A 27,162-nucleotide genomic window follows, 5' to 3' on the forward strand; every position below is an offset into this window, starting at 1 on the left:
GCCTCCCACCCTCACAGGGGAGAATTTATTCTTAGCATCTCATCTACATCTGTCCTGGTTTTGTTTAAACCACTCCCCCTTGTCCATCCACCTCCTTGCAAGGCTTTGCTTTGCTCCAAACCCCTCTCCCTGTGAAACCCCTGCCCTTCTTCCCTTGGAGAGATCAATACCAGGATAAAAGGATCAATATCAGTATAAAACCTTGGCTAATCAAACTGTTTATCCATCACAAGCAGAGCTGCTGTCCAAGGCCCAAACCCATTGGAGCAGAGCTCTGCAAGCCCCTCACAGCCCCAGGGGCTCACCCTTCTCCTTTCATCCCCCTTCTACCACCACAGGGCCTGTTCAGCTGTAAAATAAAACATAATCTAGCTGAAAAGAGCTAAAATTTCAAGCAAAAGCTTAATCCAAGTCACACCCACCCACATCCCTCCTGTGGGAAGCAAAGGACACAGTAATAAAGAAGATTAAGAAGTGTAATTAAAGAACTTTTTTAGTCTTCACGGTTTTAATTTAAACAGACACATCTACTAAGCTCTCAACATATCTACAGCAAAGTTTACAGCCACTTTGTATCTGTTTTGTTCTCCCCAAATGGCTGAACCTCGAGCCATCATCTTCTTTTTTTCTCAGATTTGTTACTTTGTCGTTGTTGCAGTAAATTCCACACTGCAGCAGCTGGGATTCTGTACACACACAGCAAATACCTAACACCAGCACACGACTCCCAGCCCTGGCATTTCAAATTGTACAGGAAAAATAAAATAAAATAACAAAAAAAAAGAACAAAACCCAAGACTGATGCAGCAGCCAAGTCCAAATAGCAGTTCCAGATGCTGGGCCAGCAGTGCACTCATCACTTGAACAGGCAGTAGTGAACAGACACAGCTCACACAGTGCAGCTGTGACAAAACACAGGCAGTGCTGGCACAAACCTCACCCCTCACACAAGCACAGCACTGCCCAAGGCTTTAGCAAAGCACAATGAGACACCAAAAATGCTGTACAGTGCAATTTTAAATGAGATCCTATGCAACAGGGACAATAGTGCACGTCAAAACCAGCGCCACATTCAAGACTTAATCGATACAATCAAAATATTGAAGGTACATATTTCCCTTATGAAAACTGTGCAAGTTAGTTCCTTTTCCCTTCTTTTTTTTGGTGAATGGCAGAGTGTCCTCCCCAAATTCTGTGGATTGACCCCTAAAATTTGGAGATGGGGCTTTCTCTCCGTGTCCAGCTTGTTCCACAAAGGGTGTGTGCAAAAGAGCAGGAGCATGGTGGCAGCGAGGGCGTAAGGCAGTGGCACAGGGATGAGCCAGAGCTGGGCACTGCCCCAGCTCAGGAATTCACAGGGAATCTGCAAACTGGGGCAGGAATCCCCCTCTGAGGGAGCAAACCCATCCCTGGCATTAAATATGTGATTTGACAAGGGAGGCAAGCAGCAAAGCAGAGAACAGGAGAGAGCTGCTGTGAATCTGGAGGCTGGCAGGCACTGGAGTGGAAAAGCTCCAAGGGAATGTGGCAGCAGCGTGGCAGGACAGCTCTGGGATTGTCCTGTCCCTGGAGAACCTGCACCACCTCACATTCTGGCCCCACTGCATCTCCTGCCAGCCCTCCCAGGCCTGTGACACAGAGCCTGTGCAGGGACAAGGTGCTGCAGGGCCCAGGAAATGTGGAATAAATAACCTGCAGGGGCTGCTCAGAAGGACACCAGCGCTGCCCCAAGGATTCATTCCCAGGATCCACGTTCCCAAGGCACACACACAGAATGCTTGGGTGTGCATTCAACACAAGTGGAGACTGAAATTGATGCCAGCTCAGAGGGAATGTGCTGCCTTTTGTTGGCTGTCACAGCTGGTTTCCCAATTTCCTCAGAAGCCTGCAGTTTGCAGGAGAGGCTGGAGCAGCCAGGCAATTAAATCCAAAAAAAAAAACCCCTCTCTGCTTCTCTATTATTTAGCTCAATCTATAATTACTGTGTTAGGGAATTGCATAACCTTTAGGAGTGTTTTATGTATAGTCTATTACAGGGAAAATAGTGCCTTCTGAATCCTTCCCATCTGGCTGGGGATAATGGATTTCAGATGGAGAAATTCTGAATGGGGTTGGGAAACACCACCCAGGCAGGTGCAGATCCCAAAGACATCATTCCAGGGGGTGTACAATCATTTTAAGGGATTATCTGAGCAACATACCCAGAGGAATCACCAGGTTTGGAGGAGGGAACAGCCCAATTCTGCCTCCCCTGGGCTGCAGAACAGATCCCCAGCCACCCTGAGCAGCATTCCCTGTGTCAGACTGGATCCAGGGAACAAAGCTCCAAACCTAAAAAGAAATTGGCATTGCAAGCAGGGGAAATCACTCTTCTGCCTTAAGTGGGGAGTGTTTTAAAAGGGATCTTATTTTTTAAGTCAGAGGACTTCAGGGATAAGTTGAGCTTAGGCAAGAAGGAAATCATTAAGGAAATAAAGACTGAACAAAAGGCATTAAGGTAGCACTTGACCATTATCACATAATTTTATATAATTTCCTTGCTTATAGAATTTTCTTAGACTGCATTTAGTGGCTACATGATTTTTGCAGGTTCCTGCCCAGCTACTTCTACAAGTACAGATCCTGCATTTTCACACCTATCTATATGAAGTGGCTTTTAAATAAAGGCAGCTTCATTCCATAAACTTGGAAGCTCAGCAGTTTCCAGAGGCATCCCACCACTGACCTACTGCAGCTCTGTTCACTCCAGCAGAACCAGGCTAACACGAAGCTCTTTTCTGGATAATCCCAGCCACATGTGCTGCTGTTAATTCAACTTTTCCCAGTCCTGTGGAGCTACCCAGGGAATCAAGCTAAAAAAATGCCTCAGGGAGTATTTCAGACCTACCCCTACCTGTCTTTTTAAAGGAGGGAAAAAAAATCACAAAAGAGAACTCTGATTTTATAAAAAGCAGATTGAAGCCACAGAAATGGAAAGAGCAGCTACAAATTACAAAGTTAAATGAGAAAGAGCTTATCCCTAAAGTCTTTAAGCAGTTTTAGCAGCTACAAATCATCTAAACTCTTAGTATTTTTTTTTGTAGTGTGATGGCCCCTTCATCTGCAGCAGATCTGTGAGGTCACCTGAACATCCAGCTTCTGCTTTTGAGGTTTCACGAGATGGGCATAAGAGCACAAGAAGGAAAAGCACATCAGGTGCAACAGAAGTGTTTTGTTGAATTGTAAATAAAGTGTTGCTCTTGCACCCTGGCAATGCTGTGAACCTGGCCAGGTGTCCAAACCCAGCCAGGGGGGTTGGAATTTCCAAGAAGGCAGCTTGGCTCTGATTTAAAGGACAGCTCTGACCCCTGTTCTGCAAGTGGACACCCCACCAACTACTAAACCTTTTTGTTCTCCAGGTAGAATAAAAAAAAAGTTTGTTCCTCCTTAGGAGATCATTGTCCACGAGGGACAATCCCACCTGAAGGTCATGGCTTAAACATTAGCAGCAGAATCCCTCCATCAATTCTGTATTGCACCGAAATGTCTTGCTCTGGTTTGGTATTCAACTTCCTGCTCCCGAGCCAATGCTGAACACAAAAACCCAAGTGTGAGATGTGAAGGCTACTGAGAGTATTGTGTAGACTGGCAGAACCTGTAATTTGATTTGAACCATTTCTAGATTTCCTAGGAAATTAAAAGAACTAAGCTGCCTTACTTACTCTTTGAGAGAAAAGGTGCTTCCAGACAAAATGCCTTTACCTATCTCTATAGAACTCTGTATTTCAATCCTGTGAGTGTTCAACAAAACCAGAAAAAGTCTAAAATAAAGTGGAGACATCCTGTCTCTTGGCCCATCCTGGTCATCCACACAGTTGGAGGTAAAGAGCTCCAGCTTCTGCTGACACTGTACCCAATTCTGAGACAGAACAGCTGCCAAGAGGGGACATTGTGCCCAGCTGTGTCTTCTGTAAACAAAACAAAAACCCCTCCCCAAAAAGCAGGGAGGTTCATGGAGTGAGGGGTTCAGCAGTGGGAGGGTCAGCTGTACCCAAGGGCTCAGCAGAACATGCACTTTCCATGGTTCCTGAAAGAAAAGGTCTGAGAGACAAAGCCCAGCTCAGGGCTCCTCCCCCTCCTGCACCTCCCCATCTGCCTCCATCTCCGCCAGCTGCCGCCTCAGCATGTTCACCTTGGCCTGCAGCTCCTTGTTGTACTTGATGATGTTGATCCTTTCTTCCTCAGCCTCCTCCAGGAATCTGGAAGGTCTGTTCCAGCGTAGGAAGATACCTGGAAGCCCACAGACACCCAGGTCACAAGGGGTTCTTGAAACAAGGGGGAGTTCAGGAAGGTTGTTCACATTCCAGCAGCTCTCAAGTCACATTTTCTTCCCTTTCTCTCCCCCTCTAAAGGGCTTCCCCCCCTCCTCTCCAAGCTCACCATCCTGTTACACAAGGTTAATAAAAGAAAAATGAGGAGGGTTCATTCCTTTTTTTTCCTCAGACCACTCCATTTTCAGTCTCCACCCTGCCATGACAGCCTGCTTGTATCATGAACTCTTCAGCATCCATGGCATGGGGAAAGTTTCTGCAGCAGGGAACTCACTGCACATGGATTCTCCAGAATTGTCAGCAATGAAGTCTGACAAAAAAAAATCACAAAAGAGACATTGTATGTAACAGGGAAAGCAAATCTGGCTCACCTTCCCAGAGCTGCAGGCTCTGTGGGGCCACAGAGGGCCAGATGACAAGGCTGTTGGCCTCATAAATAGGGTTCTGGAACCTGCTCAGCTCTTCAGGCCTGTTCACCCAGGACCAGAGGGACATGGTCTTCTGAGGCAGCTTCAGTTTAGCCCTAAGAAACCCACAGGAACAAATCAGTTTTATACACTTGGATCTGTAAGGTTCTTGTTAGAAGCACACAGACAAGGCCACAAGTTTTTCCATGTGCTACTCCCCCAGATAATTCAAGTTAATCCCTTCATCAACATGGCACAGGGTGTACACATAAAGCAATTTACTCAGCATGGCTGATTACAAATAGTTCTGAGTAAAAGATGGGGAAATAACCCTTGTAAGATGGCTGCCTGCTGTCCAGGTGAAAAATCAGTCACCTCCCACTGTGGTTTGAGTGTCAGGTTTGGAAAGGGATCAGGCTCTTGTGTTAAGATGGAGCTGGAAGGTGGGGCAGGGCTGCATCAGGGAAGGATGGAAATGGAAATCTTGAGCACATGAAAGCAATTTCACTGCTGGAATGGGCACGTCTGACAGGTCCCTCTGGTGGCAGGAAGGAACTGAGCACACAGAGCAAGCAGTGCTGTTTTCCTGGGCCCAGCAGTTCCAGGGATCCCTATGCCTCAGATTCCAGCAAATCTCATTCTGCCTGCACTGGTAAATTGCACTGCCAGCCAGGCAGGAGATTCAGCACTCCTGTGAATGCTTCAGACAGCACAAGCTTAACATCAGCCTTAACCCCTGTCTGTGCTCCCAGGCTGACGTGCTCAGATGTGACAGGCAGGTTATTACACATAACATCCAATACTCCTCCAAATTTCAGCTCATTGCCTTCAAGTCTAACTTGGTTTTGCAGATGACTGGTTCAGCAGCCCTGCAGAAGGCAGCAGAGTCTCTTCTACTTTAGCCCAGATTACTTTAAGGACAGAGAGGTTTACAGGAAGCTTTAAATTGCCTTCCTTCTCTGAAGGATCATTTTTGTTTTTCCCTTCCTGTCCAGTCCAGCAGGAGTCCCTCAGCCATGGCCTTACTGGAGCCAGGAGTCCTGAGGGCAGAATTGCCAAGCTCCAAACAGGAATTCAAACCTCCCTGGCAGCTGTGGGCAGCTCCAGTCCTTCACCCTGTTTCTACTCCCAGGGGTGTCTCAGGACCACCAGGCTACAGAGTGACATTCCTCCCTCACAGTTCACATTTTCTTCCTGGTGAGGGACAGAATTGTCAGCTGTGGCCTTTCCCTGCCTCAGCCTCCTCCTCCTCCTCCAGGCCTCCAGGCCTGCAGGGACAAGCCTGCTTCCCACAGCTGTGACTCATACCAAACTCCAGCTGGTTATGCTTTCATGGAAGAGTTTCTGGGTGAGAAATTAAATAAACTGATGGGTGGAGATTTTTGGCCAGGTTGGACGGGGTTTGGAGCAGCCTGGGATAGTGGAAGTTATGTCAAATGGAAGCCCATGGCAAAGGGTTGGAACAAAACGATCTTTAAGGTTTCTTCCAACCCAAACCATTCTATGATTCTGAGACTTTCTTTTAGTCAAATTCAGCCTGATATTTAAAGGATTCAAGTCAAGCATCCTTACCGACCTTTCACTTTCATTGTTCCCCAGGAAGGTCCCAAACTGGGAGGCGTAGGCGTGCTCAAAGAGCAGGATGAGGAAGTGCTCGTTGAACTCGAAGGAGCAGGGGAACTGCCGGTGGATCTGCCACACACATTCCAGAAAGAGCAGGAACACTGGGGCCTCCCACTTCTGCTTGCTGTTGGAATAGGCTGACTGGGCACAGCGCTGCTGGAAAGGGTGGCCAGCCTGCAGGGAATCAGGGAATCATCACACACAAGGAATGAGATGGGAGGACATGTGGAAAAAACACTTCAGAGTGAGTTCTGTCCATGCAACTGCTCAGGACCAAGCTGTTAGAAAGCATTATCCCTCTGCTGCTGGGACACCTCAAATCTGGGATTCAGTTTTGGGCTCCTCCTGACAAGAAAGACATTGAGGGGCTGGAGAGTGTCCAGAGAAGGGAATGGAGCTGGGGAAGGGGCTGGAGCACCAGGAGGGGCTGAGGGAGCTGGAAAGGGGCTCATCCTGGAGAAAAGGAGGCTCAGGGGGACCTTGTGGCTCTGCACAACTCCTGACAGGAGGGGACAGCCAAGAGGGTCAGGCTCTGCTCACAGGGAACAGGGACAGGATGAGAGGGAACAGTCTCAAGCTGTACTAGGGGAGGTTTAGATGGGATAATAGAGAAAATTTCTTCATAGAAAAGGGTTGTTCAGCCTCGGGCAATCAGGGAGTCCCCATCCCTGGAGGGATTAAAAAGCCATGTGGATGTGGCACTTGGGGACATGGATGAGTGGTGGCCTTGGCAGTGCTGGGGGACAGTTGGACTTGACAATCTTAAAAGGTATTTTCCAGCCTAAATGGTTCTGTGATTCTCTGAGTGATTTCCCTGCCTTTCTCAGGCTGTGTTTGATCAGAGAATGTGAGCAGGAACAAGCTGAGGTGGGTGGACTGGAGGACCAGACTGCCAAGGTACAAAGAGTACAGCTCAGGTTTTGTGGTTTGGTCTGAACAGTTTTCTATGATATGTTTTCTCTAATAAGATGGAAGAGGTGCAGCCTGCTCCAGTGGAAAGTGTCCCTGCCCATGGCAGGAGGTTGGAATGAGAGGAGCTTTAAGGTCCCATCCAACCCAAACCATTCTCGGTAAGAGATGTTCACCCTTAGCACACAGAACAGACAGTTCCCAAAATCAAAAACCTGCCATGAGAAGCAGAGGCCCCAGCAGTGCCAGAGGACAAATGACTCAGGTAATGATGCTGCTCTTTAGGACAAAGGACACTCACACTCATCAGGGCTGCAACAAGGCCCAGCCTGCTGGCTGCCTCTCAGGCTATTTCCCAACCCCAGTGTGTGTGGAACTGGCTGTTGTTCTGTCCAGGGAACTGTTGTTCTGTTGTTCCTTACCTGCAGCCACTCCCTCACTACAAGAGCCTCGAAGCCACGGATGGTCCTGCACCTTGGGTCCAGGATGATCTGTGCCAGGGAAGTGACCTGGAGTGTGGAATCAGTTCCTTCACTGCCATGCACTAACACTGAAGCACCTTCCCTGGGAAAGGAAAAGGTGGGAAGGGATAAGAGTATGAATGAGCAGAACCCATCCCAGTGGATGGCAAAACATCCCATGGACACCAGGGTTGAGGATTTTCTGGCTCCTTATCACCACTGCAGCCCCATCCCACACGGATCCCACCTGCATTCCACATGGATCCCACATGGATCCCACCTGGATCCTCATCCACAGCGACCTGAGCTCTGCATCACTAAAAGCTCCATGTCTTGCTGAGCAGTCTGGAACTCCAGATCCTTTCCCACACTGACAGAAGGTGCACAGTGAGAATTCCCTTGGGGCTCTCACTCTTTGGGATTAGCATCCATTTGAGTTACAGCTTGGAAGTGCAACTCATCCCATTCTACCCCTGCCATGGCAGGGACACTTTCCACTATCCCAGATTGCTCCAAGCCCCATCCAATCTGACATTGGATACTTCCAGGGATTCAGAAGCAGACATAGCTTCTCTGGGCACTGACTGCCAGGGCCTCACCACTGCTATCTTACAGAGTTTCTCCCTAATATTTAATCTAAACCTTCCTTCCCTACCTCATCTTCACCTATCTCTACACTTACTTTCTAACACTATTTTCCCCTTTTATCCTTTAAGATGTTGGAAGATCTGTCCCAGTCATTCCCTCTCCATGGAAAATACAACAGAACTCTCCTTGTCAGCCCAGCTCTGACCTCCAGGCTTTGAGTGAGACAGGTCAGGCACCTGGAGCTGATTTGCCATGGCTCCACATGGTAAACACAAAGAGCAAAGCTGAGGTTAAAAATTATGAAATCAGCCACTGTCCCAACAAGCCAGGAGGGTTTCATCACTGATCTTTCCCATTACATGCTTGCAGGAAAGAATTTCAGATAAAACTATTGATCCAGAGCAATCCTTTCCTGGCACAGCCAGTAATGAAACCAGCACTGTCAGAGCTTTTAAAAAGCACAGAGCTCCCACTTTAATGCAGCACTGCTGTCTCACCACTGAGCCTGCATTTCAGCTGCTTGTGTGCCTGCAGAATACAACCCCAAGCTCCTATGAAAAGCCAGGTTTTCCCTAAATTTTGGGTGGGTTTTTCCCACCCAGAGTCACAGATAAAACCAATTTAGATTCCTGCATCTGGCCTTACAAACCTGGCAGCTGAGAGCAAGCATTGGCTCTGCAGCCAGAGGTGTGAGCATGAGTCAGCTGAGTCAGCAGCATTTGTGAAAGAAATGTCAGGTTAAAAGAGGTCACAAGCACTTAGAAGGGATGAGCAGGATTGCCTGGATAGGGCTGTGGGGATAAAAATATAAGAGGGGAAAAGCACTGGACCAATTCCTGGGGAAAACAAGGAGATTACATTGTTTTAACCTCTGGAAATGAGGTGTGGTATTGGAAATTTGCAGCTGAAAAGAAAAAAAGATTTGCTAAAAAAGAAAAAGGCATCTCTGTGTCCCCTTTTCCTTAGACCCATTTTAACCCAAACCTTCAATAAAACTCTCTAAATTAGCTTGGCTGCAACAGACACAGGAATTTACCTTAATCACATGATCCAAAACCATTTCTTAGCCCAGATTTTCTCTCTCCTCCTGATTTATTGGAGGAACATTCCTCCACCATAAGGAAACAGAATCCTCCATGGGTACAAGTGAGCCAGACCACGGTGGGCAGTTATTGACACTGCAGAGGTATTTAGTGAGCAATCTGTAACCAGTGAATGAGCAACCCAAGACTTTCTGCAGGAGATTTACCTGTCAATGCACTGAGCAGCCAGACAGGCTGCAGTCAGCAGCTCCTTGATGTGAGTGAGCCAGTTGGAAGCTTCCAGTTTACTGAGCCAGCGGTCCATGTTGTGTGACTGGTCATTGCAAGCCTCCACCAGCTTGATGAAGCTCTCCTGCAGGATATGAAACCTGTGGAAAAAGGAAAACATTGTTGAAAGCACAAGAAATAACATAGGAATGAGGACATGGATTATTTAGTGTTTGTACATTGAGTTTATTCATTCCCCTCTCTCTCTGATGCTGTAAATAATCAGCAACAAATGTAAGTTCACATAAAATCTTTTGAAACAAAACCAAACACTTCAAATATTTGCCAGGAAATTCCTTATTTGACTGCTCAAGAGCTGGCCTACAGCTCCAGTAACATTACTTCATGTCTGTGTAGAAGGATTCCCCAAAATTAAGGCTTTAAGAGAAGTTGAACACCAGACTAAAAGTCTGTTTATTTAACAACTTGTCTCCAAATGACTGAACAATATCAGATGTCCAGAGAAAAGCACTGGATCACAGAATCATGGAATGGTTTGGGTTGGAAGGAAACTTAAAGCTCATCTCATTCCGACCCCCCACCATGGGCAGGGACACTTCCACTGTCCCAGGTTGCTCCAAGCTCCATCCAACCTGGCCTTGGACACTTCCAGGGATGGAGCAGCCACAGCTTCTCTGGACAAATCCTCTGGATAACAGGAGTGTGACAGACACAGAACAAACCCTCTCCTGCAGAAGTTTTCTGGCAAGGTACATATTCCTTCCTGTGCCAAGGAGAACACAGGAAGGCTGAGTGTGGCTGAAGATGGCCAGGAAAAGAAACAGCACAGGGAGATGCCTGATGGCTGAAACCTGCAGCAGGTTGCTCACAACAAGGAACCAAACCAAAAATCCCCTTATCATGCACATATTCTGGATTTGCTACAGAAGGAACATGACCCTGTTGCAAGGAGCCAGGGTACACAACTCTTCTTACAGGAGCAAATCCTTTGTGGAGGCATCACTGCTCTGATGACCTCATGCAGCCAAGCCCAGGGGAAAGCCTGATTTCACCCACTGTTATTGTGATATTTTTTGAAAAATCCCTTTGCCAGGATTTCTTCTCCTGGCAAGATAAGAAGCCTCAGCTTCTCCATCTTTTATTGCTTTGGAATGTAATTTAAAGAATTGTTTACCTAGCATGTGAATTGTTTTTAATTAATGGCCAATCACAGCCAGCTGTGTTGGACTCTCTGAGTCTGTCAGAGGTTTTTAATATCATTCTTTTCTAGCCTCCTGATGTATCTTTTCTCTGTGCTTTTAAGTATAGTTTTAGTATAACATTTTTAATAAAAAATAATATCATATGAAATATAATATAAAATATAATATAAAATATCATATCATGTCAAATATCATGTCGTGTCGAATATTATGTCATGCCAAATATCATGTCATGTTGTGTCAAATATCATGTCATGTCATATAATATCATGTCACATCATAAAATGTCAAATATCATGTCATGTCAAATATCATGCCATATAATATCATGTCATGTCATGTCAAATATCATGTCATGTCATATAATATCATGCCATGTCATATAATATCATGCCATGTCATATCAAGTATCATGTCATATCAAATATCATGTCATATAATAGAATGACATGTCAAGTATGTCATGTCATGTCAAATATCATGTCATATAATATCATGTCATGTCATATTAAATATCATGTCAAATATCATTCCATATCATATCATATCAAATACCATGTCATATAATATCATTTCATGTCATGTCAAATATCATGTCATTTCATGTCAAATATCATGTCATGTCATATCATGCCATGTCATATCAAGTATCATGTCATATAATATCATGTCATGTCATATCATGCCATGTCATATCAAGTATCATGTAATATAATATGTCATGTCATATATGTCACGTCATGTCATATATGTCACATCATGTCATATAATATGTCATATATCAAATGTCATATGTTAAATGTCATATATCAAACATCAAGTATCATATCATAAAATAATAAATCAGCCTTCTGAGAACTTGGAGTCAATTCTCATCTCTCACCTCGTCCTAAACCCCTCAGCACCACACCAACCCACCTCTCGATGTATTTGTGGATCCTCCTCCACTGGGGGTAGTGCACCTCCTGCTCAAAGCCGCCTCCCTTGGCCCGGGCCTGCTGGGCCACGTTCAGGGGCCGCGTGTCGATGACGAAGCCGCGGCGGCCGGAGCGCAGCGTGGCGTTGATCAGCTTCTCGTCCTCCTTGCAGCGCCGCCCGTTGGTGCCCGTCAGGGGCTGGCTGCTCCTCAGCATCGCCTGGGGAGACACAGAACCATGCCTGAGGTACTGTGGAGAGAGTTCTGACTGAAAGGCACCACTGAGCTCCAAGCCTTGCCCTGAATCCTTCAGTTCTTTCAAGTTCTGTCACAGACATATTTTATGAAAAATCTTTTTGTTAGGACTTTTTCTCCTAACTATCCTGGCTATCCTCTCAGCAGCCCTGGGAGGATGAGTAGGACTCAACCAAAGACAAATCCAAAAAATCCTAGCCTTTTCTTCCATCTCCCACCTAGGCTGAATAGCAATCATTATCATCCACAACCCTAAACTCATCATCCTCAACTTCTAACCAATACGCTATAATAACTGCAACCATTTTCCTCACCTCACCTGTTTCCTCCTGAGAAGCTGAGAGGAAAACTGCAACCTTTTTCCTCATCTCACCCATTTCCTCCTGAGAAGCTGGGAGGCCTCAGGAACAAAATGTAAACAACGGTTATCTGCTGCTGTGGAATGCAACAGGTGCATCTTTGATTGGTCTCATGTGGTTTTTTCTAATTAATGGCCAATCACAGTCTGGCTGTTTTGGACTCGCTAGTCAGTCACAAGATTTTATTATCATTCCTTTCCTTTTTCCTTTGCTTGCTAGCCTTCTGATGAAATCCTTTCTTCTAATCTTTTAGTATAGTTTTAATATATCATTCTCTTTTAATATAATATATATATCATAAAATAATAAATTAGCTTTCTGAAACACGGAGTCAACATTCTTGTCTCTTCCCTCATCCTGGGACCCCTGTGAATCCACCACAAAGTTCTATCACTCTCAAGGATTTAAAAGTGAATTAGAAATTCTTGAATCCAGCACTCATTTGGCTGGGCAAGATTTAAATGCCAGGCATCATCTTAGAGGCTGTATCCCTCCAGTTATGCCTCAAGGACCATCTTTGTGAACTACTGATCTGCCTTTCTGCTGATGGCTCCTTTACAAACCCTGGCAGTGCTATAAATCCCTGGAAGTGTCACAGCCAGGCTGGATGAGGCCCTGAGCAGCCTGGCCTGGTGAGAGGAATCCCTGCCCATGGCAGGGGTTTGGAACTAGATGGTCCCCTAAGGATCCTCCTGACCAAAACCATCCTGTGATTCTATGCAAGTAGCTTTTTCAGGATTTTAATTTTCAAGGTCTATTCCCAACTCTGTTCTTAAAACACTCAAATTGCTCATGTGTTCAAGGTGACATTTTTACCCCATGGATGGAGTGATCAACCTCAAGTCCACAGACTGCTGAGCAGAGATTTCTCTTTAGCAAATGCCTTTCAATTCAGAAGCAACACAGCAGCTCAAATCACAATGAAAATGTGAGGGCAGCCTGTCAGCAACCCCAGCAACAGCTGAGAGCTCAGAGCCAGGAGGGCAAAGAGAGTGACAGCATTACTGTCACAACTGCAACACTCAGCCAAACACTGTTGTACTCCTCACATGAAACATGCACAATGTTGAGAGATAACTGAGCAAAAATCTTCTTTCAATGGTTTTCAGTTGAGCTGAGAAAAGGCAAAAAGCACAGCTCATGTGGAGTAGGTGGCTGGCTGCTTTTAAAGCAAAGAAAATCCCAAAGTATTCCTGAGTCAGACTAGACAGCTTCAAATTGAAGGCTTACAAATCTTGGCCACAGGAGGTGAGAAGGCATTGGAGCATTTCAGGAGACTGTATCAAGTTTAAAAACTGCAGGTTGGACATCCCAGCACCCTCAGAACCGGTTACATCAGCAAGAGACGCAATTACCCAACACTTTCATACAGTGCATTTCTTAATCACAATGTATCAGTCACTCCATTAGATTCTGGCTTGTTGAAGTCTGTGCAATACCAAGAATTCGCTGCTCCTGAGTTACCCTGCCAGGCTCAGAGAACAGATTATTCTGATCCTCCTTGCACAGTCACACAGCAGAAGCAGCCTTGGCTCTGCTGTCACCACTGTGACGAGGGCCCAGTGCTCACAGACAGGACAATGTGGCTCCTGCCATCCTTGCCATGAAAACTCTTGGCAGACACAGCCAGCCAGGGTGCCAGCAGTGGCTTTACAAGGCTCATCTTGTTCTTACTGCTGTAAGCAAACTGCTGCCATGCACATTCCCAAGCAAGCAGATTAATGGATATTTCCAGGACGGAGATCACTCATTCCATCACCCAGAACCAGGATCCAGGGGCAGCCACAGCTGCTCTGGGCACCCTGTGCCAGGGCCTCCCCACCCTCACAGGGAAGGATTCCAATATCCCATCCATCCCTGCCCTCTGGCAGTGGGAAGCCATTCCCTGTGTCCTGTCCCTCCATGCCTTGTCTCAAGTCCCTCTCCAGCTCTCCTGGATCCCTTTAGGCGCTGGAAGGGGCTCTGAGGTTTTCCTGGAGCCTTCTCTTCAACAGGTGAACACCCCCAGCTCTCCCAGCCTGGCTCCAAAGCAGAGGGGCTCCAGCCCTTGGAGCATCTCCTTGGTCTCCTCTGGACTCTCTCCAGGAGCTCCATCTTGGGGATCCCAGGCAGGACATCACAGGAGCAAATTGCCCTCCCTTGACCTGCTGGTCCCTCTTTCATTCTCATGGATTTGTCACATCTGTGTTCTGCTTGTCCCACAGAAAATATTTATGTTTTTATAACTAATTCCAGGGAAGCACCCACCTCCACACAGCCTTTCTGATTCCAGGTGGCCAAAGGAAACAACTTCCACAAAAATATTTCAGTGAAATATGTGCCCTCAGAAGATCTGGACTACAGAAACTGGGGCAGAACTGGTTTAACCTGAACCCCTGAAGGCACCTGTGAGCCCAGATGTTGTGTTTTCATTGTCACACCAGCAAGAGACCAGGGAAAAAACCCCAACATTCCCTGAGGAAGCCAGCAAATAAACCAGCAGCTCTGTTACTTCCACAGCATGAAACCAACAGATTCCCACACTTCCTGCAGGCAGAAGCACCCCTCAAACCCAGCTCACCATCCCGTTTTTCTTGTGGTAGTAGCTCAGCACCGGGAAGCGCCCACCGTAGCGGAACAGGGCGACTTTGCGGAGCGCTTCGTCATCGATGGATTTGGGGACAATGACAACTGGAGGGTAGGAGGGACACACAGAGAAGTCCTTGTTCACACAGCTCAGACGCCATTCATTGGTCTGAAAAACACCAGAACAGCTTTGGGTCAGAAAAGGCATTATATGGGAGAGGTAACAGGAAAGAAAGACTTCCATGCACAGGATGAAGCACACAGACAGAGTCGTGTTTGTGATCTGTTCCATTTACACCACAAGTTGTACCAATAATTTTTCCAGCACATCCCTTGGTGCTCCCTGCAATCATCTCCTTGCAGCAGCTCCAAGAAGCTCATTCCCCAGAGAGCAGATAAAGCTTGGAAGCAATGGAAGAATGAACAAGTTCCCCTCTTTGGTTTATCACATCCTGAAACAGCACAAAATAAGCCCATGTGGGCAGATATGGATGATTGTGGCTTTAAATTGTTTCATAGGCACAGCAGACAGCAATGGGAGACCCCACAGAGAAATGTATTCCTACAAGAGTGGGAAAAAAGTTCATTTAGATACAGGCAATATGGGCCCAACCCTCCATCTGTGCTGAAAGAAGAGCTCACAAGACAAAGGTGGCCAAGAAAGGCAAAGAACCTCCACCCACTCCAGATGCTGAAGGTTAAAAATTCAATTTAAACATCTCCAGCTTTTCTGTGGTTTCAGCTACAGTTCTTCCTCCTAAAGCACCTTCTGGAAGGGGCCCAGCAGCCAAGCACTGAGAGCACATCAGGAGCTCTGTGATGTAACTGCTCCAAATCCTGGGAAAGAAGTGCTGAGTGTGCACCTCACAGGCACTTGGCATGAGAATTCCAGCTACCTGATACCCAGGGTCACCCACAGGCCTTGGCTCCAGCTCAGGGAAAAAGGTCAATGAGGAGCTTCTGCAGCAGGGAGAGACCTCAGAGATCCATCAAACCTCTGCTCATAGGAGTTCAAGGAAAGTTTGAGGCAGACAAAAATGCAGAGGGATAAGGCAGGCAGGACAAAGTGAGAGAAGAGCAAAACAGCTAAATTAGGCTGTGAGAAAACACACAAAATCCACATCAATTCAGGTCTGCTGATTTAACATGAATAAACTGCACATCTCTGATCAGAACTCCTTTCTTCCAGATCCTTACTACCCCTTGCCACCTGATTGCTACCTGCTTATAAAAATGCACCTGACGGGCTCACTGGTCCAGTGGAAAATGGGGATCAATTCAGGAATGTCTTCTGGCAACGAAGCCTTTCCATCAGCTGAACAAGCTGATCTATCTCACAACACTATTTCAGCAGAAGCAGCTCCAAGGCATGGGATGTGTGCCTTAGGAGACAGGAAAATTGTCCTTTTTGGTGGCAGCCTAAAAAAGCTGCTGAGAAAAAATAAATATCAGCATCAAGAGCAGTAATTGCTGCCTTTTTGCAGTAGTCCAGCTGGACAGTTTTGCATCATCCATGCTATAACCTTATTTCATTATTCATTAGCCTCAAAACAGCTCCTCTGAACAGCTCCATTTTATAAAAAGCAGAGCTTCTCCCAGATGCAAAGTCAAATTGCCTCTGGCCATCATGTTATGAGCAGAGATGAAAACTTCTGAGACACAAAAGGATGGGGCTGGTCACAGCTCCAGCTTTTAATGCACCAGCAATGGGATTTTTAACAGGGTTTTTGAGGTGTCTGTTGGGTGTGCAGTTTGATTACCATGAAACAAAACATGCATGGATCAGGAATATCAAATTGATAAAAACCTCACCATGACACAGGATGTTGAGAAGGCAAAACCAAAACTCTGGGGAACTTGTGGGAAACTGGCTGTCCCTGGCACCACCAGTATGGAAAGGAATGGAGGAGCAGCACCTGATTTATCCCCCACTCTGGTAATTTAACCCTGCTCTCCCCCCCATTTACAGCAGACACAGAGATCCTGTTATGTCATCCTGGTGTAATTTCCACGACAAGGAGGAGGAGCCTGGCAGCACTTGGCACCATTTGTCTTCCCTCCAACAGCTCCTGCTGCAGAGATCCCATTAACCTCTGTACTGCCAGTCCAGATTGCCCAAATCAACTCCTTTAGCTTTGGCCTGGCTGGAATTTGGAAGGAAAAAGGGTCATCAGTAACTGGAAGAGTGAGGCAGTAGCAGAGGAAGCAGAAGGACTGCAGGGAAAGGGATGAGCTCACTTTCAACCAGGTAATTGTGCTGTGTGAAACTCAGGGAGTGCAAAGCGAACCCTTAATTTCCCCAGAAAGACATCTGAGCTTTTAGGAATCAAGAAAAGTTAAGGATAAAAGCAGCAAAAAGATGAGGGCTGAACAGAAAGGAGAGAGAATTTCAGAGGAAAACAAGAAAGCAGCAATTTTTAAACCTAGTGCAGGATCAACTCTTGGATTCCTACTTTTCTTGTCCGAATACTTGTTTATAGAGACATTGATTCCCAAAAGTCCAAGCTATCATTCCTCCTAAACTGAAAATTGCCAGGAGAGGTCGTTTTCCACAAAACATTGGGAAACAAGTCAAGCTCTATCAAAAGGCCTTAAAAAAAAGTCAAGAACCCAGCATGGATCTTGGGAGACCCTGCAAAGCAGCAAAGCCAGAGGCCTTTCCCAAGGAACAAGCCCTGCTGGGATCAGATTGTACATGGACAAGGAGCAGAACAAATGTAAAGATTGATGCTTGCCTGAGAAGAGCAAAATATGGCTCACAATTACCATTTGACCTGAGCCCAAACCCAGAAAATTCTGATTTCTAAAAGGAGCTCTGACATGAAGATGAAGCACAACTGAGTTGTTCAGAATCCTGAGATCTTTCCTTCTAAAAGAACAGAGAGAAAAAAGGGAGGGGAAAAGGAAAGAAAAGAGAGAAAAAGACAGGGAAAGAAAGAGAAAAAGGAGGTGAAGTAAAAAATGGAGAAAAAGGGGGGAAAGTAAAAAAAAACAGGAAAAGAGGAAAGAAAATAGAAAAAAGGGGGAAAAGAAAAACGAGAGTAAGAGGTAATGAAAAAAAACAAAGGAGGAAAAGAAAAGAGGAAAAAATAAAAGGGAAAAAGGGGTAAAGAATAGAAGAATGAAGCAAGGGATTTTCTTGGCAATAAAATACCTTTATGTTAATTATACTGGCAGTGTAGAAACTTCTCAGCCTCTTCACTTCATTTCAGAAAACTAAATTTGGAAGAAAAATTTTTGAATTTCCAGAGTTAGTCTGCAGCATTGTGCAGCTCTGGAATTTGGCAGAAGAGAAACCTTTTGGCTCTCCTCTGAGTGCTCAGAGGAAATCTGAACCCCTGCACATACTCTGAATTCCATTCACCCCTCACTGTGCAGGAAGAACACAAAACCCGTGCTATATAATCTAAATATTTAATATTTACCTAACTTTTAAAAACAGTATTAACTGTTACACTGCACTTTGCTATTAGAGAGCGTTGAAAACAACTCTCCTGTACCAGATAAACGTGGAATTAATAAATTACTAGAAATTAATAAATTACACAGAGCTGTAGGGTGAATGAAATAGTTTTTGACTTGTTATCCTACTGGCAAAGGTACAGATCCAGATGGATGATTTAGCAGAGGCAGGAACCTTTGGAATTCTTCTCATCTGACTTCTGGGAGAAAGATTTAAATCAGCCATGTCCTTGCTCCAGCCTGTCGCATAAAGCAGTGTCTTTCCAGAACAAGAATTATTTGGTCAGTGAGACATTTATCTGTTGTTCAGGAGATGTAAATCATTGGAAGGTGGCTTTTGACACCATTCTATTCAAAATCTGAAGTTTTGGGTTAAAAGCCAAGAATTAATTAATCAACATCTGTCAGACATGGAGATTTTAAAGGAATGAATGATTGCCCTGGAAATGTGGTGCTAAACAGTAATGAGGTTTTTAAATGTAATTCTTACACAGAGAATATGTTCAGAAAGGCAAGAGTTTGACAAATGAAGATTTAAATCCCTGAAAAAAACAAGGAAAAAGAGCACATCAATGGATCCATGTGCTGGATATGATAACAGTTGGTCTGCCTTTGGATGGCAGAGGAAGATAAGACACATGAGAGTGCTCTAATTATGAGACAAAAATAGCAAGGCCTCTGAACCCCTTTAATGTTCTTTAATTTTCTGGTGATTTCATCAACTGAATTTGGTCAAGCTGGTCATATTATTCAGTTGTTACTCACAGCCAGGAAATGACACAGGCTGCAGACAAGCTGGGCTGCAGAGAGGGGAAAAAAAAAATAAATAAAATCAATGCTCTTGGATGCTGCACTAATGGATGTGGGCTCAGAAACCTGAGCTGCTGGAGCAAGAGCACAGACTGGATGTGAAACAAAGACCTGGAACACAGAGATGCAAACCCAAGGAATTATTAAAACAGGTTCCTGCACCCAAGATAGTTCCCACTCTAGCAAATTCAGCATCCTAAAAGGAAATTTGAGTAAGAAAAACAACAGGCAATGCCACAAGAACAATTCCTACCCAAAACAAAATCAATGTGCTCAGCAGCACCTGGAAAAAGAGAACTGGAAGTTTCCTGCTTTTTGAACCTCAAGAATATTTCTCCAGCATCAATTAAAGGAAAAAATGTTTCAAACTGGGCATCTTCATTGTCATCCTCCTAAAGAGCAATTTTTTAAAACCAATATAATTTCAATGAAGGGTCTGACAAAGATTCATCTCATTCTACTCCAGATCAAAATTAAGAACAACAAAGCCAGGACAAAGGATTTCAATTTGTTCTTCCAATTAGAGAACCATCCCCAAAGGCCAAAAACATTTCCTACCTTTGTGATTTCCTTGAAAAAGGCCTCAAACATCCACTTGTACAAGAAGAAGGAGCAAACAAATGTCTGATGTTACAGAGGGAATATTTCAACAACACTCACTTCTCACCCAGGCACCAAATGGATTTTTAACCATCTGGGATTTCCAGTCCAGTCACTACTGGGTGAAACAGTTCAGAGAATGTGCCTGGGAAATCCCTCAAATCCCACTCACCACTGAGCTGAGGTGCTCAAACTCCTGTTCCAGCAGAAAGGAGGACCATCCATCCTCCAGGACCTCGAACATGGGCCGGTAGAAGAAGGGATACATGAGGGTGACTGAGTCCAGTGTGGAAAGTGCCTGTGGGGACAAGAGAAATCATGGAATCACAGGTGGGGGTGGAAGGAACCTTAAAGCTCATCCCATTCCACCCCTGCCATGGGTAGGGACACCTTTCACTACCCCAGGCTGCTCCAAACCCCATCCAGCCTGGCTTTGAAAACTTCCAGGGATGGACAGTCCAAAACCTCTGGGAAACACCCCACAACCCCCCAGTATGTGAAATATTCCAGATTCTTCTTTGCTTTTCAAAACATGAAAACCTAACTGGAAAAAATATAGCTCTTAAGGCTGAGGTGAGCTCAAGACCTGCAGGTTTTCTGGGTGATGGTAGCTGCTCACCTCAATGGAGCTGGCAATGTTCAGACACTCCTCCATCCCTGGGATGTCCAGCTGGATAATCCTCAGGTCTTTGCATTTTATCACAATGGTGCCCAAGGAGCCCACGAACCTACAGCAAGACAGGAAAAAAGACTCCCATAAAAAACAGGATCCTCTAAGGCAGGAGAGGTGGCACAGCTATTCCCACGAGGCAAATCTCCATGAGGGGCAATTTGTCTGCAGGGGAACCTTTCAGGGAAATAAAGAAACAAACACAACTTGTTATTTGCTGTTTGCAAGGTTGATTTTATTTTCTTGTATTCCACCATTTTGCTGTGGCAGGGAGTGGAGGTGTTACATCACAAATATCACACTGCTGGGAGCAGGGGGGAGACCCTGGCACAGGGTGCCAGAGAAGCTGTGGCATCCCCTGGATCCCTGCAAGTGCCCAAGGCCAGGGTGGGGACTGAGCATGGGAAGAAATTCCCTGAGTTTTCCACCTCTCTGCTCCTTTCCTCTCTCAGAAATAAAGAAGGAAATCAGGAACAAATTTAATCAGCAACAAACTTCATCAGCACCCAGCAACTCCCCCATCATCCCAGGCTCTGTGCTTTTTTAAATCACTGATTTCTTGCTGGTAGAAAGGAACTCTGTTATACCAGACTTTCTTAAAAACCTTTAAAAACAGGGGAAAGATTTTGTAATTAATATAAAAATGAAGTATTATCATCAAAAAGGACCAAGGTGAGGGAGCAGAAGACAATGACCAGGTGAGATGGGGCAGACACTCAGTGAGGGGCAATGGTGCAGGTAAAGCAGAAATGAGGGGGAAAGAGAAATTTCTGAACTCTGTAGTTTAAAGGGGATGGGCAAGAAAAAAATCTGGAGCTCTGCAGCTAGAGCTGAGCTGTAGCACAAAAAGCACATTGCTAAAGGGTTATTGATTCCCATAATCAGCTGGAAGAGTAAGGGATGATGCTGCTGAGCAGCAGGAGAAGATCTGGGGCTGAGCAAGTCAGAGCCCAATTCTGCCACCAGTTTTGGAGGGTGACACAAGGCAAAGCCCTCCAGCAGTGCTCTGACATCCCTCTCTGTGCACAGTGCATCTTTATAAAGTGCTTCAAGGGTGGATGAATCCACTGAGCAATGAACACAGAGCAAAAAAGGCTAAACACAAAAATTCTGACTCTCTACAGGACCAAAAAAAACAATCTTTGGGATGCAACATCAAACATGAATGTCCAAACAGAAAGGGAACCCTGGGCCCCAAGAGGATCACTCAGGCTGGAAAAGGATCATTGAGTCTATGGGGATTTTTGGAAGGAATTTTGAATGAGTTAAAGATGGGACCTCTGGGTTGTTTTTGATGATGTGATTTTATTGTTCTCATCTTCTACAAAGGGTGAGCTCAGCTCACATCTTCACTGCATGGTTCAGAACAAGACTCTTAGTTACAAGACCTTTTAAGGATTTATTGACCAATAAAACACTGCCAAGAAGGATATTTATGGTTTTGACCCAATCCTTAAATATTTCATCTTATGGACTCATGCTACAGTGGAAGTTTTCTTAGCCAATCATGTTCTGACTTACAAACCTACAGTGCTGCTTTTTAAACTCCTTGTTTACCTCAGTAACTACTTTTACTTTTCTATGTCTTAAACTCTAAAATTTTAAAATTTCTTCTTCTTAGCTTAACATGTCTCTGCTTTAAACTGTAAATCCACATTCTTGCTTCCAGCACCTCATTTTCGGAGCCTTTCCCAAGGTCTCAGATCAAATCCTGGGTTTAACTCCAAGCTTTGACTTACAGACTTAAAGTTCTGAGAATTCCCTGCATTTTGGATTCCAACAGAGTCCAACCTTGTCACCAGCCCAGAGCTCTGAGTGCCACATCCAGCCCTTCCTGGGACACCTCCAGGGATGGGCACTCCAACCCTCCCTGGGTATTCCAAGGGTTTAATTTCCCTTTCTGTGGAGAAATTCCTCATGATGCCCAACCTGAACCTCCCCTGGCACAGCTGAAGGCAAAGTCTGTGCCCAGAGCATCCTCCCTGCTCTCCACACCAGGATTTGGGACAGCTGAGGTGCCAGCCAGCCCTTCCCAACCACGAGGGGTGGGAGAAGGGATATCCCCAGCCAGGGGCTGTGCACAAATCACAAACGGGATGGGGCTGTTAGGAACGTGCCTTGAGCTGTTTGATTTTTCAGCATCACTCCCATTCTGTGGTTATGACAGTGGGAAGATGCCAGCAGCTCACATCCCAGGCAGCAGACAAAAATTTAATGTTACAACCTAATTTAAAAGTTTTTTTGACCAATCCCACAAAGCAAAAGCACATTGACAGTAGTTCTACCCATTGTTTCACCTTTGGTTAAACAGGGCTTGCTTATTTTGAAACAATTCCTGCTTGTAATCCTTAAAACACAGTGCACAGAACTCCACTATTAAGCTTAAAACTTCCTAAATAAACTTTTCTCGGTTAAGGAGTTATTTTAGACAAGTGTTAATACACAGGCCATTATTCTATTAGTTTTACTTTTCTACTTCTTACAGAATTTTTCTGCTGACCAATCTCATGGCTACTGCTCAGCTCTGATCACAGTTCTGCTGTCTCTGAGCTGCCTTCTGCAGCTTTGCCAAATCCCTCTGATTTTATGGATTCCCACTCCTTGAGCCATTTTATTTTCCAGCATCAGTCTCATTCCATGGTTATGACAATATGAAGATGCCATCACTTCACACCTTAGGCAGCAGACAAAGAATTTAATATTACAACTTACTTTAAAAGTTTTTTGAGCAATCACACAAAGCAAAAGCACATTGACAGTAGTTCTACCCAACCACTATCAGCACAGGCACCTTTGGTTAAAACAATGAATTATTTTGCTTATTTTGAATACAATAACTGCTTGTAATCCTTAAAACACAATGCACAAAGCTCCATTATTAAGCTTAGAACTTCCTAATATCTTGCTAGATAAACTTTCCTGCAGACTAGGGAGTTATTTAAGCCAAGCATTAATACAGAGATTATTGCTCTATTTGTCCTTACTTTTCTACTTCTTACATAATTTTTCTGCTGATTTATCTCATGGCTGCTACTTAGCTCTAATCACAGTTCTGCTGTCTCTGAGGCTGTTTTTTGCAGCTTTCCCAAATGTGAAAAACGCTAATCACTTGTTTTTTAAATTTTAAAAGTTTAATACAATTAGAGTAATAAAAATTTGGACAAATTGAATTAGGACAATATGAGACAATAGAAACAAAGAGTTCTGAATGTCCAGGTACTTTCTTCTGGGCAGCACAAGCCTGAAAAAGGACACACATTAACAGAGGATTAAATACAACAGCCTGTTGCATATTCATACACCTCATCCATGATGCATCAATTCCATTCAAACACAGGATTCTGTCTGGTCATCCTCAACTTCTTCTTTTGAATCCTGACAGCACCTTCGAGGCAGGAAGAAGTTCATTTCTTCTGATAGGAGGGCAATAAATTCTTTTTCTCTGAAAGATTCAGGTGTCCTGTGGCTGCTATCTCGCTGCAAGTCTTTTCTTTAAAAAAAACTATCCTACATAGCATAGTTTCTATTTTAACATTTTGTTATAACCTAAAACTCTATTTACCGCACTACTTAAGAGAATTAATACAGCATTCCTTTCTAACACAACACATCTAACATTCATTTGAATATTTGCGAAAAGCCAATAATAAAATAGGCATTTTTCACACAAACCCCTCTGATTTTGAGGATTCCCAGCAGGGAAGCGTCTCCCACCTTTTCTCGATGGAGTCGATGTTGGAGTGCAGCAGCCACAGCTCCTCGGCGTTGTCGCGCCGCCGTGACGAGAAGATGAGGTGGTGCCCGGTCAGGCACAGCGTGCCCTCCACGGCCGGGTGGAACGGGCGGTGCAGCACCACGTTATCCGCCCGGGGCGTCTTGATCAGCTCGGCGAACTCCATCCCGGCCGGGGACGGCGGGGGAAACTCAACTCACTGGGAAAATTCACCGGGGAAACGGGGGGAGCTTCGGCAACACCGGCAGGAGGCCGGGAAAGCCGCGGAGGGCGTGCGCGGGGCCACCCGGGCAGGTGGGGGCATCACCCGCGGTGGCGGCGGCGGCTCCGCGGGCACCGGGAGGGAACCGCACCGGGCCCGCCGTAATCCCGCAGGGCCGTACCGGGGCTGTGGAGTGGGCGGTACGGAGGGGAGGACACGGGCAGAGGCTCGGTGCTGCTCGGGGAGGGTCAGGGAGCCGCGGGCCCCCCGAGATTCCCGGGAGCCGCCGGCGGAGCGGGATGAGCGGGATGGGCCGGAAGCGCCTCCCGCGTCACGTGACGCGCACCGGGACCAATCCGCGCTCGGGATCCTCACGGAGGCGGCGAGGCGCGGAAAGGGTCCGGGCGCGCGGCACGGCCCCGGCACAAACGTTCCGCGGGAATTGATGGATGGGCGGGGACGGGGAGGGCCCAACGGGGAAGGGGCGGGGCCATGGGCGGGGCTTGGGGAAAGCGGGCGGGAATGGGAACGGGAATGGGAACGGGAACGGGAATGGAGCAGGAATGGGAACGGGAACAGACAGGGATTGAGAATGCAGCGGGAATGGGAACGGGAACAGGCAGGGACTGGGAATGGAGCAGGAACGGGAGCAGGAACAGGAAAGGGAACAGTCAGAGATTAGGAATGGAGCCGAAATGGAGCGGGAATGGGAACAGGAATGGGAGCGGGCAGAGACTGGGAATGGGAGGGGGAATGGAGCGGGAATGGGAACAGGCAGGGATTGCCAATGGGGTGGGAATGGGAACAGGAACGGGAACAGGCAGGGATTGGGAATGGAGAGGGAATGGGAACAGGAATGGGAGCGGGAATGGGAACAGGCAGGGATTGGGAATGGGAACGGGAATGGAACAGGTAGGGATTGAGAACGGGAATGGGATTTGGCAGACATTGGGAATGGAGGGGGAATGGGAATGGGAATGGAAGCAGCCAGGGATTGGGAATGGAGCGGGAATGGGAGTGGGCAGACATTGGGAATGGGAACAGGAATGGCACGGGAATGGAAACGGGAACAGGCAGGGATTGGGAATGGGAACGGGAATGGGAGTGGACAGGGATTGGGGATGGAGGGCAAATGGGAACAGAGAGGGAATGGAGCCGGTAGAGAGAGAGTGGAGCGGGCAACGGTTGGGAAGGGAACGGGCAGGGATTGGGAATGGAGGGGGAACGGAGCCGGCAGGGATTGTGAATGGAGCAGGAATAGGCAGGGATTGGGAATGCAAGGGGAATGGAACAGGATCAGGAATGGATCAGGAGCAGGGTCAGAAATGGAGCAGGAAGGGAACAGACAGGGATGGGGAATGGAACAGGAGCAGGAGGATGCCGGAGCCGCAGCCCCGGGCAGGGCTGGGCTCGATCCCCTCCGGGGTCATCGGCAGCCGCAGTTTGGGTACAAACCCGCGGGAATTGGGTGCACACCGACTGGTCCCTGCTGACCCCAGCCCGTCCCACTCCTGCAAAAAATGGGGAAAAGTCCAAAAATTCAGCCTGGCCACACCACACGTGGTGTTTTCTGAAATCCCCCTCAGGCTCTTCCCCAAAGCCACCCAGCTGTGGCAGCAGAGCCCCTCCTGCACTGGATTTGTGTTTCCATCATGGGATCATGGAATGGTTTGGCTTAAAGCTCATCTCATTCCCACCCCTGCCATGGGCAGGGACACCTTCCACCTTCCCAGGCTGCTCCAAGCCCCATCCAGCCTGGCCTGTGACACTTCCAGGGGTCCAGGGGCAGCCACAGCTTCTCTGGGCACCCTGTGCCAGGGCCTCACCACCCTCACAGGGAACAATTCCTTCCCAATATCCATCCATCCCTGCCCTCTGGCAGTGTGCAGCCATTCCCTGTGTCCTGTCCCTCCATCCCTTGTCCCCAGTCCCTCTCCAGCTCTCCTGGAGCCCCTTTAGGCCCTGGAAGCTATGGTGAGGCTGCAGGGTCAGGGGTGCAGAAGCTCGAGTGCTTTTCCATGGTTTATTCCTGTAATGTTCAGCCCTGTCAGGAAGAGCTTGGGCACAGCTAAAACCTAAACCTTACCACTAAATTTATTAGCAGAGGTGTGAGCAGGAATGTGGATCCCTGGAGGTGTCCAACGCCAGGTTGGATGGGGTTTGGATCAAGATGGGGTAGTGGAAGGTGTCCCTGCCCATGGCAGGGGGTGGAATGGGATGAGCTTTAAGGTCCTTTCCAACCCAAATTATGCCATGATTCCAAACCAAATTCAAGGCTGGTGACGCTGATATCCAGCATTTACCCCAAAAATATCTGTGAGAGTGAGAAGGGCTGGCCACAAACCAGGAAAAATGAGGTTCTAAGGAGTGGGAAAAAGATGAAGGACCCTCCAGATTTTCAAGACAAAAAAAAAAAAAAAATCCAGATTTTTTCTTACAAATTTCACTCACTCAGTCAGGCTCCATCTCCTCAGCCTCCGCATGCTTTATCCCTGGGGAAGAGCAAATCCAAATTGAGGAATTCGAGCCATCAGCCGCTGCTGGGGCTCCCTCTGGAGGGGATCGATGGCTCCTGGTGCCTCAGCTCCGAGGCTGCTCAGCCCCTGCTCGATGGGATCAGCCTGGCTGGGTGGATGCCAGGGGGTGACAGCCTGTTCTGGGCAGCTGTCCTGACAAGGATTGCAGAAGTGTTTGGGTTTGGTGACCTGGATTTTTATCCTGGTGCTGAGTTCAGCCTGAGTTTGTCTGGTTTGCTGCCCCTGTGCCCCATTAATGCTGGCAGTTCTGGTGATTCCAGTGACTGGGAATGAACTGAAAGT

At 46.5% G+C, this 27,162-nt stretch overlaps 1 protein-coding gene across 1 annotated transcript; it reads right to left on the minus strand.

Annotated features, from left to right (window-relative positions):
- Positions 1-509: 509 nt before the first annotated feature.
- On the minus strand, positions 510-24,536 carry MTMR9 (myotubularin related protein 9). The gene is made up of 10 exons (XM_058801708.1): positions 24,123-24,536; positions 20,358-20,466; positions 19,911-20,036; positions 14,862-15,035; positions 11,690-11,907; positions 9,548-9,709; positions 7,672-7,813; positions 6,294-6,514; positions 4,682-4,833; positions 510-4,269 (listed from the first exon to the last, which is right to left on the minus strand). Exons 1-10 carry the CDS (start codon positions 24,305-24,307, stop codon positions 4,100-4,102), a joined length of 1,659 nt encoding a protein of 552 aa, XP_058657691.1. The 5' UTR covers positions 24,308-24,536; the 3' UTR covers positions 510-4,099.
- Positions 24,537-27,162: the final 2,626 nt, after the last annotated feature.

This window comes from Ammospiza caudacuta, chromosome 3 (genome assembly GCF_027887145.1).
Source record: "Ammospiza caudacuta isolate bAmmCau1 chromosome 3, bAmmCau1.pri, whole genome shotgun sequence".
Lineage (NCBI taxonomy): Eukaryota > Metazoa > Chordata > Aves > Passeriformes > Passerellidae > Ammospiza > Ammospiza caudacuta.